This window comes from Thunnus thynnus, chromosome 5, assembly GCF_963924715.1.
Source record: "Thunnus thynnus chromosome 5, fThuThy2.1, whole genome shotgun sequence".
In the NCBI taxonomy this organism is placed as follows: domain Eukaryota; kingdom Metazoa; phylum Chordata; class Actinopteri; order Scombriformes; family Scombridae; genus Thunnus; species Thunnus thynnus.
The window spans coordinates 22,909,983-22,927,569 of NC_089521.1; the positions used below are offsets into that span (position 1 = coordinate 22,909,983).

The 17,587-nt window shown below is 40.9% G+C and overlaps 2 protein-coding genes and 1 long non-coding RNA gene across 5 annotated transcripts in view; 1 reads left to right on the plus strand and 2 right to left on the minus strand.

The window, feature by feature from the left end:
- Positions 1-2,515, minus strand: part of LOC137183272 (CUGBP Elav-like family member 2) — a 34,383-nt gene extending 31,868 nt beyond the window's left edge. For 2 of the 3 annotated variants that reach the window (XM_067590194.1, XM_067590191.1), the window contains exon 1: positions 2,323-2,513. In XM_067590194.1, the coding sequence (XP_067446295.1) occupies positions 2,323-2,435 (113 nt within the window). In that variant the 5' untranslated portion in view covers positions 2,436-2,513. Of the gene's footprint in view, positions 1-2,322 lie in introns of all 3 variants that reach the window. The other variant, XM_067590192.1, reaches the window with a different exon arrangement.
- Positions 36-5,159, plus strand: LOC137183273 (uncharacterized). The gene is made up of 3 exons (XR_010928436.1): positions 36-603; positions 4,678-4,713; positions 4,823-5,159. It is a non-coding gene; the product is annotated as an uncharacterized lncRNA (long non-coding RNA).
- A 2,433-nt stretch (positions 5,160-7,592) lies between these two features.
- Positions 7,593-16,653, minus strand: taf3 (TAF3 RNA polymerase II, TATA box binding protein (TBP)-associated facto). Its single transcript, XM_067590190.1, has 7 exons — positions 16,280-16,653; positions 15,595-15,837; positions 12,753-14,578; positions 12,579-12,661; positions 11,742-12,012; positions 11,371-11,477; positions 7,593-8,488 (listed from the first exon to the last, which is right to left on the minus strand). The coding sequence occupies exons 1-7, from the start codon at positions 16,443-16,445 to the stop codon at positions 8,374-8,376; spliced, it is 2,811 nt and encodes a 936-aa protein (XP_067446291.1). The 5' UTR covers positions 16,446-16,653; the 3' UTR covers positions 7,593-8,373.
- Positions 16,654-17,587: the final 934 nt, after the last annotated feature.

Here is a 17,587-nt window from a genome sequence, read left to right on the forward strand (position 1 = left end):
AAGTCTGAAACCATGCTGCCTGCTGCTCAGCCGGGCTCACAGCGCTGCTCTCACTGATGTAAAATGACTGTAATGTCTCTATAGGAACAAACACGTGGTGCTCTATATAGAGTTTAGAGGCCTATTATGATATTTTATCTGCTGTGGCATCCTTACATGCACATAATGACTGATATTCTGCAGCATTGCCAAACAAAAAAAGGATTTAATGATCCTGATTAGAGAGCCATTTAAAATGCTCAAATATAGTACCCATGTCATTACCATCAAGAGTAATAAGGCTGTTCCTGTTTCTATATTTTTCACTGGACTCTAAATAGGCACCTCTTTTTTTATTTTTAATTAAATTAAGCCTATAAATATGAGTATTTCCAGTTGGTTACATGTCTTACATTATAGATAACTCCATAAATGTCTTCTAATCAAATCTTACAATCTCTTACAATCTTTTTATTTTTTGCTGTCGTCAGTCCTGCTTTTCCCCAGGGTCATAGGTCGTGTTCCCCTTTGTGCCTGGCTGTTGTTTCCCCGGGGGGAGGGGGAGCCTATCTTCTTTTGTTGAGCTGGACTTGCAGGGCGAGGCCTCTACACTTGGAGGGAAAGGTAGGGGGGCTGTTGTCAAGTACTGTTTGCCATAGCAGAGGGACGGGGGGGAGACCTAGCCTAATTATCAAACCATTCAGTATTGCCTCAGCAGCTGCACAATCCAAAAATATTATTCATAGCGAGTGTTAAGAAACATCCCATTTATGAAATCCGACTTAATCCTTGTATCCATAGCAATTTCAAGGCACCCTGGCACCAGTGCCGAGTGCGCTCTGTTAAACAGAGCCTAAAACAGGTTTGTATGCATAATGTGATATGCGACCTATTTTTCCCATACATGCAGACAAGCCCACTTTGCAACATGCATTACCATTAAGCTTGAGGGGATGCTATAAAAAGATAGTCTAAACCTCTCTGGAGAATCAGGTTTCATTAAGATGGAGGAAAAATACAATAATGTTATCCCATCTGCAGCATCCACATATTTCCTTTGACTCAATTAGATCTCAGGGGATCTTATTGAATAGATTTGTTATAAAAGGAGCGGGATTGTTGTAAAGAGCCGCTCCTGTTTCCCTCATGGGTATATACAATACATACAGTACAGTTTTCTGTAAGGTACATAATGCCATCGCACAAATTTATATCTTGAATATTCTACGAGATGTTTGTTGGAGTGGATTCCAGAGGCCGAAGCCTGGTTGCTGGCACCTTCTAATACTAGCCTCCTATTCTTAATCTGAGATTATTACTACTGTAATCCTATCATAATCCTCCACACGTACCATGCTTTGTTGTTTACATCAAATGTTTTCCCCCTCATGCGGTGGAACTGGAGTCTCCCACATCATCCGGCATTTGAATTTACACCCATTCACGACAAACTGTACAGTGTAAAAATAGGCCAGCTTCAAACCCAAACGGGCCACATCACGTCATATTGGACGCATCGCTTTGAACTTTAAGGCACACTTTTTTTTTCTTAGCTCTGCCTTTTATGAAATCATTTTGCAGAATGGCGACCAACTAAAGGGCTCTCAAAATGGAGAGAGGGAACTTCATCTTATCATCCTTTCTGGAGGAAATCTGTTCTAATCTGTGTCAAGATGTACTGAGCACACATGATAACACCTCCTTATCAGGGTCCAGTTCCGCTCAATTTATGTAAATTCCATCATGGATGTAAATGTTCCTTCTTGTTCTTTTAGATATAATTGATGTCTTTTGTTGTTTTGACTGAGGGAGTATAGCAAGGCCTGGGTTGGTTTCAGTAAATATCTAATCACAGGTTTGTTTTTTTCAGTGATCTATGCAATTCAGAGACACCTGCATCACTGACACATTCATCTCTTTTTTTTTTTTTTTTTTTTTTACAGTCCACACAAGTATCTGAGCCCTTGTGGAACTTTGAAACACAGGGGAAGGTGAATTAAATGACTTGAAATACTACAAGGTATTGATTTTTCTATCCCGATACAATTTAAAACTAAACCACCACCTCCTGATTGAATCATTTTTGTCTTGTGAAGATGGGATTGATATGAACTGTCAAATTCATTCGATTCAAATACATGCTTCTGGGCTTAAAAAAAAACAAAAAACATATAGGGACACCAGGAGAACAGTATCCTGCTCACAGTCACAGCATGGGAGAACGCCTCAACTGGAAACAATACAGCTTATGACAATATCCAGCCTAGACAAAGAGGCAGTCCAAATACGGGCTGCTCCACAAAAGCTAGCCCAGATTTGAATGAGGGGCCAAACCCAACGTACCTCATAGGCAGGTCCTCATTCCTGACAGAGATCCCGGCCGCAGAGGGGGGACAGCGCATGCTGTTGGCATACAAACTCTGCACCAGGGCCAGCTCAGAAGAGTGTTCCAACATCGGTGCTCTGGAAAAATCCACCCGGTGTAATGGACACTTTCTTCTCTTTCCCTCTTTCCTCTATGTGTTTCTCTCCCGTTCTCTGTCTCCCGCCCACTCTTTCTCCTCGGTTTTGTGCAGCAGAGCGTCGCCCACCCCCTTCGCTGACTGGCGTGGCTGAAATAATCCTCTCTGACAGCTCATCGTGCGCTAATGCATTGTGCTGCCTGCGGCAGCCCAGTTTGCAGGCTGTAAAGCTGTGGCCACAGTGGCACTCTTGCACTAATTGACACCCATATTAGGAAAACTTCAGGAAATTGGACATGGATGATTTATTCCTACTGTCAGATTGGGGAAAATTAGAGGAAACATCAACACAGTTGCCACAAGATCTCATCCACAAGCCCTGGTTTTGTGGCATGTTATCATGTATTTGAATCATTGAACTGCTCTAAATACAGGCCAAAGCAAGGTGCACTCTGGCAAATGGGATTATGAAGCCTAGTAGCATCATAACTGTGCCCATTATAACTGATTTTATCATTAAACATTTTACCCATCTCTTAACACCTGTATATACCATAGATAAACATTTTAACCATCCTCCACGTAGTTCCTTTGCAGTCTTCTGCCTGACATGTGGATGTACTGTACATGTCACAGTTGCTCCATTAGTTGGCTGATATGAACTAGTGGATGACAGATAGAGAGCTTTCCTTGACACCATCATGTTATTATTGCTTTGGAACAGATTTAAAGAAAACCTGCTCAAATATAAGCAAACAGTATAGGCATGAATACTTGTTAAATAAGAACAGATGACAGTATCGTCCTCTACAGGGCACATTGTTCACCATTCCAGACTGCAGCCTATCTACACTGGGACTGAAATACCAGCAGTGCTTGAAAGTTAATTTAACTGGCTGTGAGCCTGTTATCAGCCCACCTGTGTGCCTACCCAAAGTATTTCAGAACATAATGTACATGTACTCAAATAGCATCTGCCTGAATGTAATTCTGCAGCAATATTGAGGATAGGAAATGGTCGCTCCACATTTCAGTTAAATATACCCCCAATCATTAGCTGGCAGCAGGATTCAGAGCATAGTGGAGAAGGCTCACCAACCTCTTTCATCAAAAGACATCTAGCTTTGTCCAATGCATCTAATTTGAATTGGACAAAGCCCATTTGCCTATGGTCAGGACTATATTGTTTCTCTCATAACTATCATGCTTATATTTTGCTGCCATTATTCCATCAGATTGAAAATTTTTAGAGTATTCTGCAACAATATTCTTCACACAAAACCCAGGAGAAATTAAATCTAGGTCTCATTCTCCCATAAGTGTTCTGTCCCATTAGAGTAACATGACATTAAGAGGGAAAGTCATCTGAAACAGGGTCATGTTAGTGTGTGCTGGTATCATGAGCGAGAAGACCAGCATGAAGGGGCTCCCACTTCCTCTGATCACGGCACAAAATCTTCTTCATTTCAGCCCCGCGCCTTCTGCCGGCATGAATATTTTAAACACTGATGTTGAAATCCAGTTCGTTATGATGTGTTGCTGCTTAGTATGACTGTTAGTGCCACAGGCGCCGTGTAGAGCCCTTCTTCCTGCTCTGATCTACCAACATGTAAGAGCACTACAAATGCACTTTATGATAATGTTCTGCGCTTTCCGGTTGAAACCATGTCGAAAAAAAGATTCCAGTAGAGCAAGTAAGTAGAATAATATGATATAAAAAAGCATGTGAACGATATAAGAAATACATCTATAATACATCCTCTGAAAGCTATAAATACATGCAGCAAAGATGTCTCTCGCTGTACGAAGCAGCCACATCCTGTGCACACATCCACTGCAATGTGAAAGTGGCTGTCAGTAGGTCTTAGTGCATGCTGCGGCCTGAAAAAATGCATTCATGCTTGTCATGTAATAAGTCAAATAAGAGCACATGTTTACAGGCACTGCAGGTGTCCTCGTGATGAGTGAAAACAAATATCAACTCTCCCTTTTTACTTCTTGTGGGCACCTGTGGGACTGATCGCTCAAACAAATACTGTCTGTGTTTTCATGGCTTAAAACTGAAACTGTTACAGCTCGGTGCACACTGTGCTTTGAGGTGTGCACTAATGCCAAATACAGTTTTCATGAATTTTAACAGTGAGGAAGCTAACCTGATGTCAAGCAGAAATTTGCACTTGAATTTGAAACATATCACCTGTTTATGTATAAATAAGCAGTGTATTCTATATTACAGAGGCATTGTGAGGCAGTGTAGGTGCATCTGGTCAAGGTGAAAACATTTTTAACTAATAGGAAATAAAAATGTAATCCTTTTTATGACATACGTGCCACAGTCCTATCTTTACCAGTACTGAGCAGTGAAATTTATGATCCAACAGATGCTACCAGCAAGCTTTGACTGTACGAGACCTGACACCAGCATGTGTGATTGAAGAGGGAGAGAGAGAGAGAGAGAGAGAAAGAGAGAGAGAGGCCCGCAACCATGAGTGGAGTCAGCCTTTTAGTATTAGACACTGTTTAATAGAGGTCACTGCTAACGCTTTTACTTTAATAGAAAGTCTTTTACTCAACAACCTTTTGCTTTGCTAATTTATCGCTGACATGCTTAATTTGTTATTTAAGATAAAGTATTTCTCCTTTAATTCTGTTTGAGCTGCCTGTTCATGTGGGCTCGCATGAGTGAATGCATTTCATATGATAAAAAGCTACACCACATTGAAATGTCAGCTTATTTTGCATGGGCAGAAGTCATTTTACTTCCCCTCTTCATTGGTCACACATCATTTTTTCCACTTCCTCCTTGATTCAGTTTTTATCGGAAGACGCTGAGTAGATTTCCATTAGGGCTGTCGAAAGGAAGGACAAACTCAAAGCGAGAGAGGTGAGAGAGAAGAGGTGGCCCCATACAGTACAGTATGTCACAAGTTTTAAAAAGTGAATGAGTCAGGTGTGCTTTCTATCTTTAGACAACATAAAGTATCGGAGAGCCTGAGCAATGATCTGATTTATTAGGCATCTATGATTGTTGTCTATTGGACTGTATTCACCAAATAAGGTTGTGGAGCCAATCAGTGATCGGGTGTGCCATACTTTCCTTCAGTTAAGTCAGGATAAAACTAAAATAAATGACTTTGGCGCCACATCAGAAAACTTGGTGTGCTCAAATTTTAACATCAGTTAATACAAGCAAACCCATTACTACCTTAGCAATATAGCAACAATATGAATACTGTCCAATGAAGATTTATAAAAACAAATCCATGCTTTTACCCTTAAGGTTGAACAATTTTGAAGGGACCATACCAGTCTGTCCAAGAATTTATTTTAAAGTATTTCTACTCCCCCTCCAGTCAGTGTGTTTTGCTTGTTGTTGCTTCACTTGTACGTTTGACCTTTGTGGTGCAGAGTGACATATGTGCAGTGTTGTGACACTAGAATCATAGAAACATCTGCTGAAAAGGGGAAGTTTCTCTGTGTGCTCATCAAAAAAAAAAAAAAAAAAAAAAGAGTTTAAAGCATGTACCTACAAGCATGAACTAGTTGGGTCAATAAAATGTCATTTTATTTGGTGAAAAATGTCAATCACTGTTTCCTGAAGCCCCATGTGACATCCTCAAATGTCTTGTTTTGTCCCGACCAGCTGTCAACAACCCAAAGATATTCAGTTTACCATCACATAAGACTAAAGAAACCAGGAAATACTCATATTGGAGAAGCTGGAACCAGAGAAATTTTGTATTTTTTTCTTAAAAAATGACTAAAAACAGTTGATGGACTATCAATATAATTAGTGATTAATTTTCTGTCGATGGATTAATCAATTAACAGCAGTTAAACTTTTAAAATAAACAATATTTGCAGTATTTTTTTTCAGATAATTTGTGTAGAAACCACATCAGACACAAATTATTATAGTGTTTATGTTTTTAAACATGTCTGAAGGGGGTCTTTAATTAATTAGTTAAGCATCAAAATACATCTGTCTTTCTGCTATAATCTCAGCCAACTACAGTTACAAAGACTGCCAGCACTGGATGGCTGATTGTTCCTAGAAATAAATAGTGACACAGTAAAGCCGATAAACATCTAGACCTTTTAGAGTTCAGCGTGTTAAGTCACGGATGACTAGTAATAAAACCTTTGAACACAGTTGATGACAAACTTTTCACTGGTGCATTTTACTTCAAAGAATAGGAAAAAAAAAGTTATATCAGACATGCAATATCTGCATCATAAACAGGAGAATTTGTTGATAACTTGAGGAAACACGTTTTACTATCTCACAATACATTCTTCCCCACAGAAATCTACTGTAAGTCTCACTAGCTTCTGACAGGCTGTAAATCTTATTTACAGTCGCAGTCACCTATATGTTCCTTTTATGGAGGACAGCAATTTTAGAGCTGGAGCTGGTTTTACAAGGCATGCTTGCAAAGATAAGGATTCCACATGCATCAACCAAGAGACACCTGTTTCATTTCTTACATTCATAATGTGGCCGAACACGTTTTTTTTTTTTTTTTCATGGTGTGTGAGCCTGCTGGGGTGTCTACACATGTCCCAAGCAGCATGCCACAGCGTCTGTGCAAGAATAATGACACCATGTGGTCATTCAGGGAAAGGCAAAAACAACTCTGCTGCCAATGGCACAGGAGACATTTTTAGACACATAAGACGTTACAAATCAGCGCCACAAAATCCACAATTAATCTTTTGAATGAGCCTCACTGTGCAATGTGACTATCAAGCACTCCCGTACGTATCTAATGGAGTTGAAGCGCCGACTGACGATTCAGCAGAATAGCTTCAAATCTAGTCTAATGCACTGAACAGACTGCTGCAAGGGTGGATCCTGAACTTGATCCGTAGCTGCGCACGGCTTAGAAAACATCCAACTCACGACAAATCGTTTCGTCATCAACTCTGAAATAAGCAGGAACAAATTCAACATGTGAAACTTGGTTTGTTAAAATATCTTCATTCTATTTTTGTAAAGCAAATGCAAACAAACAGCTACTGGAGAGAAAAAAAAATGGGGGGAGGGGGGGGTAAATGTAGAGAAATCTGTCCAGGTTGAAGAGAAAATAATGGAAATAAGGATGCAACAGAGGTGGGTGACAGAAAATCTGTATACAATTTTGATGGTAATGAGATTTTACGTTGTAAAGTCTGCGAGTACGCAGACTGTTCATCTTTAATATTGAAATATGAGCGAAATGAATGACATTACAAGCACAGCTACAGTATAACTCCAGGACAAAATCCATATGAAGAAAAAATAAAAATACAAACTTTAAATTTAAAAAATGTACAGAAATTACAGAAAATCATTCGAGTTAAAAACCAATATCTGAAAATGGATTTAACAAGTCAGAATCCTAAGAACAAAATGCACTTGGCTTGGAAGTTGGTATTTACACGTTTATACACACCCGATGCAATCATCATTATATACATGACATTTCAATGATACTGCAGAAAACTGGGGAAAGGTTGGATGTAGAGGTCATTCCTTTTGTGGCAACATGAAGGGAACAGAAATAAAGACGACGGATGTTAGTTGTTCTCTGGTTCTGCTTGCTGACAAAGTTGAGCTCTGATCATATAGAAACTGTCATTATCTTCTTATACAAACATAATTGTCATGATCTCCTCTGACTGGACATCCAATACAATAAGCAAACCATTTACAGGTGAGAAGGGGGGGAAACCACAGAGTCCACATGAGAACTAAGGCTGGATATGTGCTGGTTAAAGCCTTTTTTTCTGACCAACTCACAATGCAATCATGGCTGACATCATTAAAAAAATCATCAGAAGTTGGTATCAGCCACAATTTCTTTTTTTTAAATTTTACAGCAGTGCCACAAGGGTTCAGTGATGGCTTCAAGTCCAAAAAAAGTCCAAAATATGTGCTTTTTGCATAGTCTCAATGCAGTTTGTGTTTCCTTTTCTTGTGTTTTTTGTCCTTCTTCTTGCTGGAACATTTAACACAAAACCACTGCTGGTCCTCAGGAGGGGCTGTAAGGATCCCAACACAAGGCCTGAGCGGAGAAGAGAAAAGAGACAGTAGTTCATGTTAGCGAAAAGATGCTGAGAATGCAGCTATTTTTACATTTCCACTAGGGGTGTAATAATATGTGTATTAATCCCAAACTGCTACAGGAGGCTCAGTTTGGTATGAGACTTTCTTCGGTTCAGTACACCCTGTCAAATGATATAATTTCTGTCAACTAAGCTTAATACCGTCGAACCGAGTTTATGTATTAGCATAATACATAAAACAGAAAATCTAAAGTGCGAGAGATTCACCTGGACAGCTTTGGAAGTGGTACGGTTGTTATCTGTTGGCTAAACTATGCTAATCGGGTTAGATGTGTGGCTCATGGCGAATGCAAATGAGGGGCCGTAAAGGGGAAGAGCCTCCTATGTCACTTAGATGTATTGTTTGAAAACATTACAGTTTCCTAGTAAGTTAAAGAGATGCTGGAAGAAAAGTGGAACTGATGAAAACTGTCAACTTTTAAGTTTGGTGATGTTATATCTCTGGATACATGAACAATAAAACATGTTTATCCATTTGCATCACTTGGGGCCCTGCTATGATGTTCATTCATGTGCATTTCAGTCAGTTTGTTGTGTCTGCTCTGTACTGTTTAGACAAACCCAAGCTGCAGTCGTCCAGGAACCATCCACTGCTCTGGCACGGACTCTCACAACTAATGAATGGACCTCCTTGGCCACAGAGAGCTCCATGCAGTACTTGTGTATATACAGACTACATATACTGACTATAATGTTATGCAAATAATACTACACCACATGTCAAAAACCTTAAACTGTACTGCTGACGCTAATGCTTGATTCGGGATGTATTCAGACCAAACCAGGCGTTGTGGTGCACTGCTGCAGAGTTGAGTGGAGGTGTGAGGAGGTGCGGGCATGTTTGTGCTCTAGAGTGTCACTGCTGTGAAACAATCAGAAAATAACATTTTATTGATCTGATTCACCAGCTTTCTCGCCACCACCGCTCCCTCTCTTCATTCACTCTCTAGAAGCTCAACCACAGCTGCTCTCTCTCTCTTTTTCTCTCATCTTTTTTATAATGAGTCGGGGAGCCGACAGCAAAGTCTAAATTTACTTTTAACGTTATTAAATGAAGAGACATGTCCTCCCCTCTTCCTAGTAACATCTCTGTACTGCATCATCGTTTTAAAGCTCTGATCAGTCTGATCGCCGGCTGTGATTGGCCACTGCTGTGCGACGTCGGGTTGCATTTCTCCAAAAGTTGACTCTGGATTAACTGTCTCGCCACAGGCCACTGCAGGGCTGCTGTGGCCAAAACCTCTACGAGGAATGAGAAATGAATGGGAGGACTGGCGTTTTCACCATACTGCCTGTTTGGTCTGAATACGGCCTTAAAGTCCCGCTTCACTCAACAATGTGTTTTTCTTCTTGCTCCTTCGGTTAGATGTTTGAGCTTCACTGTGCAGAATGATGCATGTGGAGAGTTCGACACTAGAAGTCTGTTTTCACATTTCATCTGCTGAAGGTGGAAAGTTTTTCTGTGCTCACTGAAAATCAGTTTTAAGGTGTATCTATGAGCATGATTTGTGACATCACAGCTACTTAAGAGCCAATCCTAGTCCAGTATTCAATTTACACAAGTGTGATGTGGAAACTTGAGTTTCACAAACACTGAAAATGGACTTTTCAGTGAATTAGGAGACATCTTGTTTCCAGCAGTTAAACTTTAGAAATGAGAAATATTTGCATATTCAGAGATTCTGAATGTTTAATGAAGGAGAAGAAGTAAATGTCATTTTAAGGATTGTGACAAGATGATTGAAATTCTTTTTTGGAAAACTGTAACACAAATTATGATTCAAAGTAGAATATTTATATACATCTTAAAACATGTCTGTAGGGGATCTTTAAGTTCATAATAAATATGAGAAACTCATCCTAATGAACTTTTTTCCATCTTTATATTTTGTGAATATAATATGCACATAATGTAGTGTGTTTGCTCTGGTCCGAATCAGTGGAGTAGCTGTTAACTTGGTGTATTTTCCTGTTGGTTCGGTTTCTTCTTAAACTAAGAAAAATCCACGTGACAACATTCATTTCACTCATTGGTCAGATGTGTCTGGAGCGGGAGCAAGAATGTAAACACAGAAAGAAGGTCCTGAAGAAGGTCCACTGGCCAAATACGATGTACTACATTGCACTAGTCCAGGTCCGACATCGATTCATTCTCCAGCTTGTTGCTAGCAACTGTTAAATTCGCTCATCCGCATCTCACTATGCAAAGCTCACCTAACTACAGGAGCCGTTTTGCAGAGTACACCTAATAGTTGGATCAGATTGAAGTTGGATCACGTTTCCACCACAAACGAACCGCTCCAGAGTTTGTTTGAGACCGAACCGAGACCACCTCCTCTAAAGGGCCTCAGTGTGGTTGTTTTGGTCTGCAGCTGCGATTACTGTGTTCACACCTGCCTGAATGAATCGCACCAAGGGGGAAAACGAACCAGAGTTCGGTTTAACCAGACTAAAAAGCGCAGGTGTGACACCGTTAGTGAGCATATACCGATGTTTCAGTGGTGTAATTGTGAGAATAAGAATTATTTCCAATGAATTGCTGTGTAATTTTTACATTAAAAAAAAAAAAGTTAGAAAAAGTCATCATCCGAGTTTTTTGTTTGTTTGTTTTCTCTGTGGTGCCAAAACCATACCGAACTGTGATTTTGTGTATTGTTACACCACTAAGTGACACGAACAGACACAAAAACACAGATCAGCTCAGATCAACTGGCACTACTTACACGTCTATGCTAAACTACTGTATCGCATCTTATAAATGCAAAACATGGAACAATTGAGGCCAGAAAAGAGGTAAATACACAGAAATAAAATCTCTTACCAATGATACCAATCATCACAGTCATCACATCCTATCATGGGACTGCCATCATCAGGTTTGTTGCATCCAGGACAGATCCAGATCTGGTTTCCCCATTCATCTCGGATCTTGGTTAGATTCAGATAATGAAAAGGATTAGCAACATGCTGCTCAATGATGAAATAGCCAGTGCATAAAAAAAATGCAGAATATCAAATATCCTTTTAATTTAGGTGTAGTTCATTTATTTTATCCTCAGACTGAAGAAAACTTGTTCAAGTTAAAATGCATTGCATACATTTTTGCTTTGCTCGAACATGAACAACACTCTAAAAATACTGTTGTCATGCGCACCAATCCTCAGTCAACAAAAGTCTAGAGTAAACACTCACCACGTAGGTACTGACAGTCTCTGTTACTACGCTGCGAACAGGCATTTTGAGGGGAGCGGCGGGAGAGAGCATAGGAGCCGGGGAAAGCAATGACGACGGGGCAGGAGCCGGTGGAAGTGGGGCGGGAGCAGGGGGCATAATGGGCACCACTGGGGCTAGAATCGGGGGTGGCGGGGGCGTCCGAGAACGATTCCCAGGTCCAGACTTGGCAGCAGGGGTCTTAGGTGCTGGCGTTTTGGGCTCTGAATTTGGAACCACCTTGCTGATAACACTGAGGACAGAGACAAATACAAGTTGACACAAATAGCATAACTAGTATGACTTATAGTAAGTACTATTATACATACTTTTCTATCTCTGTATAGAGTATATAATGTAAAGAACAAATCATACCCAAGTTTCTCTACTGATACCAAAACAATACAATTTAAATACAAAACCATTTTTCCATTTAAAAATGAAGCCAAAGTTCTCACATTTTAAATTAAGTCTAAATACAAGCAGGTGTATAAGAACTAAATAAAATAGTGTAAAACTGGCAAATTTTGTATTTAAAAATCAGGAAATATCTGATCAAATAATAAATAAACCACATTATGAATTTGATCATATACTTGATGCCAGCTTTTGATACTCTCTTACTTTTTTGACATTACAGACACAGTTTAGAGATTTGTTATCCAGCCCACAGAAAAAATGTCTTAGTAACACTGCTAAAGCAAACAAACTTCAGCTTTTAATTGTGCAAGAAAAAGAGGACCCTGCATAACACGCAAAGAGGTGATGGAAGAAATATAACCAAAGAGATGTCACTATAAATACTCGTTCAATGCTTACATTTTGTCCTGGCCAGCTCCGACTCTGAGTGTCAGTCTGGGGATGACTGGAGACGGTAGAGGTGCGGGAGTGTCTACTTTCACCTGGGGAAAAAAAAAAAAAAAAAAAGACATTTCAGTGACACACTCACACTAACACACAGACATAATGACATACTGAACAAGATAAAGTTACCTTCTCCAATCGAATTCTCTCCTTTTCTTTTTCCTTCTCCTTTTCCCGTTTTTCTTTTTCCCTCTCCTTTTCTTTCTTCTTCTCTTCTTTTTCCCTCTCCTTTTCTTTGGCCTTCTCTCGCTCCTTATCCTTCTCCTTATCTTTCTTTTTCTTCTTCTCCTTCTTGTCTTTCTTCTTGTCCTTCTCTTTGCTCTTTATTTCCTTATCCTGGAGGATTGGGGCCAAAGGAGGAAGCATGGAGGGTATACGCAGGCAGGCAGACGGGCTGAACAGTGGTGGGATTTCACTCAGAGCAAAGGGCGCTAGCGCAGATTGCTTCTGCCTGTCGTCCTTGCTCCTGTCTTTGCCCTTGTCTCGCTTATCTTTGTCCTTCTTACTTTTTTCTTTATCCTTCTTTTTGTCTTTGTGTTTCTCCTTCTCCTTCTTAGGGCCATCTCCATCTCTGTTTTTTATCTTAACGGAGCCCTCCGGCAGAGTGAAGTCTCGTGGACTGAAGTGCTCATCATCCTTCACTCCAAACTCCTTCCATGGCAACTTGCCATCCTTGGAAAACTCCTTGTTCTTATCCCGGTTCTTGTCCTTATTTTTCTCTTTCAGCTTGCTCTTGTCCTTGTCCCGATCTTTGTCTTTCGGCTTGTCTTTTTCCTTCTTCTTCATTTTAGTTTTGAGCTCCTTCTTCAGCTTTTTCTTAACGTCCACTGGTGAAACAAACTTGTTCTTCTCCTCAAAAACCTTGAGCAGAGGTTCAGGAGTCGGTGGTGAGGCCGATCCCGATGAAACAAATTCTCCATGACTTGGAGGGGGAGGCGGACGGTTGACCTTTCGGATCACCTCATTGATCGAATCATCCATAGTCCAATTTCCTAGGTCTGGGTGTGCCTGTAGGTGAAGTGGTGTTGATGTGTCCTTTACAGAGTTGCTGGCCCCAATCAGGATTTTGGGTGTAGATGGCTCCATAATGGTCAGTCTCCTGGGGCTCGAAAATCCATTGCTGTCGGAATCAGAGCCAGAGGAGAAAGCAAAAGGATCTGGCTCCCGCTCAGCACACGCTCTGGCGATCACAGCATCAATGGAGTCATCAATAGCTGTATTATCAGGCTCGAGTTTCTTGAAGGGGCCCTCAGCTGACTCTCTGTCCTCTATATTTTGACGCATATGGATGTTCTCTTTGCCCATCCTCTCACTCAGTGCAAGCATGGGTATCTTGGGTACATGGGCAACTTCTGTCTTGCTCTGGGGTTGAGATGGTTTGACCGAGCCTATCTTTGGGCTCTTGGGACTTTTAGGACTCTTCGTCCTGCCAGGGGATTTCTTCCTTTCCTTAGACGGTTTTGGAGAATGGATGGGACTGCCACTCACTGGAACAGGAATGACCCCTTTAGGGGACTTAGTCCGTTGTCTGCCAGGGGAGGAGACCTTAGGCTTTCTTCCTGGAGTGGTAAGGGCCTTTTGATCAGAGTGTTTTGGTACTACCATCTGAGGTCTGAAGGAAGGCAGGGTTCCAGAAGGTGTTTCAGGTGACAGGGGGTCAAGGCTATCGTGAGAAGGCAGCATCCCTGGTGGAACACGCTGAGGGTTGAGAGAGGTAAGGGGCTCCCTGGGCTCAACCCCCCATTCCGGGCTGAGGCCAGGGTACAAACGCGGTCTCTTCGAAGTAGGCATCATGCCCATAGCTGCATCGGGACTGTCCAGGGACCTCTTCAGTGGGTGGTTCTCATCGTTGACTGTCTCGTCGTCGTCCATTTCCTCCTCGTCCTCCTCCAGTGCCACCTGCATAGCTTCGGCTGAGGTACCCATGTCAGGAGGGACCTCTTCCTCCTCCTCTTCTACAAAAAAGAAAGGAGACAAAGAAATAAGTTAAGCACTGTTTTCAGTTCGTCTCCCACGATTCTCACGACCACAAGACCTGTTTTACCATGTACACAAGTTATTTTGGTGAGTCATCCAAATATATTATTTGACCCAAAAATTCAGTTTTATACACAGTTTTTTAGGTACACTTAGTTAATAGGAATGCCCTGCAATAAATCCAGCCTTCATAAAAGTTTAATGTTCAGTTTTTGTTGAAACTGTTTGAGAGAGCTGTTGAGTCAACTATATGTATATTTTGGAGGCTGTAGTTTGTGATGCTGTTGAATAGTTGTTTGATACTAGCATAACTGATATTTCATTTATTTACATAAATCAGGTGGACAAAATATTAGAAACAACAAAATAACAAAAACTGCACTTTATATCCTTCATAAGGGTATGATTTATTGCAGGACTGTTATATTAGACTGCATTTGTTTGCTAGGTGTACCATATATATATAAGCAGAAAGAATATAAATATACAGATATAAGAATTAAATATATATACTAATATTTTGCCCCCCTCATGTATGATAATGGAGTGGACAAAATATTAGGAACACCATTCAATATAATGCGCGCCAGTACACCACCACCACCCACTAATTATCACCTTTCTAACAATGTCAACAAAAACTGAAAAAGTATAAGCTTTGTAAATGTAGAATTTATGGCAGAGCTGTTGTATTGGATTGCATTAGATTGCACAGGTGTACTTAATGAAGTGGCAGGTGAGTGTGTGTGTGTGTGTGTGTGTGTGTGTGTATATATATATATGTATATATATATATATATATATATATATATATATAAATATATATTCTTTATTCTTGGATATTCAGTCAACTCTGAAGTGTCCTGTCCAGGTTTTCCACCTGCGCATGACAGATCCCTCTCCCCAGGAGCTGACCGCCACACATAAACTCTCCATCTGCGGAAACTACAGACCAGACAAACAGATGTGCATATAAATACTATAAAAAACTGACCTTCTTGTAAGGAGACCAGAGGTGGCATGTAATCTGGAATGTAATCCTTCCTTTCCTCTGCATCTCGGGCTCCAGGCTGGGGAAACTGCAGAACATTGTTTTTGCTAACAGGAAAGAGCGGCGTTTGATGGGCGAAGGCCACAGGCTCCAGGTTGTGGACATAGTCCTCCAGTTCAGTCAGACTCACCCCCAGCAGCCTGAAGGCCTGGCTGACATCGTCCAGGACTGGATCTGTTCTTCCATCTGAAATGTAGAATAAAAACAAGACATTAAAACTCAGCATGCTCACCTAACTATACTCTTTGTTAGTGTTGATGAAAGCGTGGGGCAATCGTTTGACAACATAACAGACAATGTGTTACACACAAGGAGGTCTCCTGACTGATGTTGACATTAAAGCTAACAAGAAGTAGTAATGCTCAACAGGTTTCAGACTGATAGAGTGAAGCGTGTCACAGCTAATATAGCTAACCAACGTGAACACATGCGTTTTCCAGAGCTGGAAAATATCAGCCACACTTATGACAATACATGGACGCTGTTTTGCTATCTAGCTACTGTACTTTTTGACACATCAACCTTTGCTAGGGGGCGCCAGTTACAGACCCAGTCAACAACAACGTGATCGTCTACTTCTGGTTTGTGGTGTTAAAAAAGTAATCAGGGAAATAAACGAAGCACTTACAGAGCTCAGAGTACCGATGGCAGACCCTGGCTAGCTGCTGGATGTACCGATGCAGCACATCGGACAGCAGATCGCACGCAGTGAGCTGAACCGCATCCCAGCCCAAAGCCTGGCAGATCTGCGCCACCGACACACGCAGCAGCGAGCGGGCATAGCTCTCACACATCTCGCTGACTTTGTTACGGTCTTAATCCCGGTCAATCCCTCTTCCAAAACATGCCCCCGGTCTTCATGTTTCACGAACCCCGCGAGGGGCTTGAGAAAACCCGCTACCGCGGTTAATTTGGGACATCTACTTCAGTAAATATATTGGCGCTTTTGCCAGAGTCGCCATCTTGATTCCAATCGATAGACCCATCCCCGAAAAATTTGACCGCACATGCGCAGAAGTGAGCGTCTGCCTACACGGCTCTTGTGTGTTCAGGCGGTTCATCAGTGACCGGCGGTGCGCAGGAGCTCAAAGTCAGTCAAAAGTAAACATTACAGCGATATTACCGCAACACGTTATGTTGGACACCGATAAAAATATTTACTGTAGTTTCGACTGAAGAGGGGATAGCTCTAAATAAACAACAAGCGGCTTGCTAATGAAGAACAACACATGGACCGTCGGTTTCGGTTTTCTCTCCTCATTCGCTGAGTCACATTGGAGTTGGAGAAAACCACCCGAATCAATGTCTAACATATAATTAACTAATTGATAATATAACTAACTAAATATAACTAACTAACTAACCACTGCACTGAAAATAAGGCCAGTGGTGGAAGAAGTACTCAGATTTACTTAAAGATATCCTCCAGACATGTTTTAAGTTGTATATAAAAATACTTTACTTTGAATAATAATTTGTATCTGATACGTTTTTTTTCACCACAAAAAAAGTTCAATTATCTCGTTACATCTACTCCTTATTCCTCATTAAAAATGCCAGAATCTATAAATATCTAAATATATTTCATTTCAGAAGTTTCACAGTTGGACACAAGATGTCTCCTGCTTCACTGTAAAGTCTGTTCTCAGTGTTTGTGCACTTTGTGCTCATCACACTTGTGTAAGTTGAATATTGGACCAGGATTGGCTCCAAACTATTCGTGATGTCACATGCTTGTTGTAGGCCCGCCCTGAAAATTGGATTATCAATGAGCACAGATGAGTGTGAAAACAAACTGCACATACATCATTCTGTACAGTGAAGCTCAAACATCTGACTGACAGAACAATAAAGAAGAAGAAAAACATATTTATGAGTGGAGGGGGACTTTAAGTAAAAGTACCAATACAGTAATGTAAAAATACTCCATTACAAG

Excerpts from the sequence above, each read along its gene's own strand:
- taf3 (XM_067590190.1), bottom strand. The coding sequence starts at position 16,445 with ATGTGTGAGAGCTATGCCCGCTCGCTGCTGCGTGTGTCGGTGGCGCAG. Across the intron at positions 15,838-16,279 it reads CCATCGGTACTCTGAGCTCT|ATGGAAGAACAGATCCAGTC; the intron begins GTAAGTGCTTCG and ends TCTACATTTCAG. Across the intron at positions 12,662-12,752 it reads AGAGAATTCGATTGGAGAAG|GTGAAAGTAGACACTCCCGC; the intron begins GTAACTTTATCT and ends TTTTTTCCCCAG.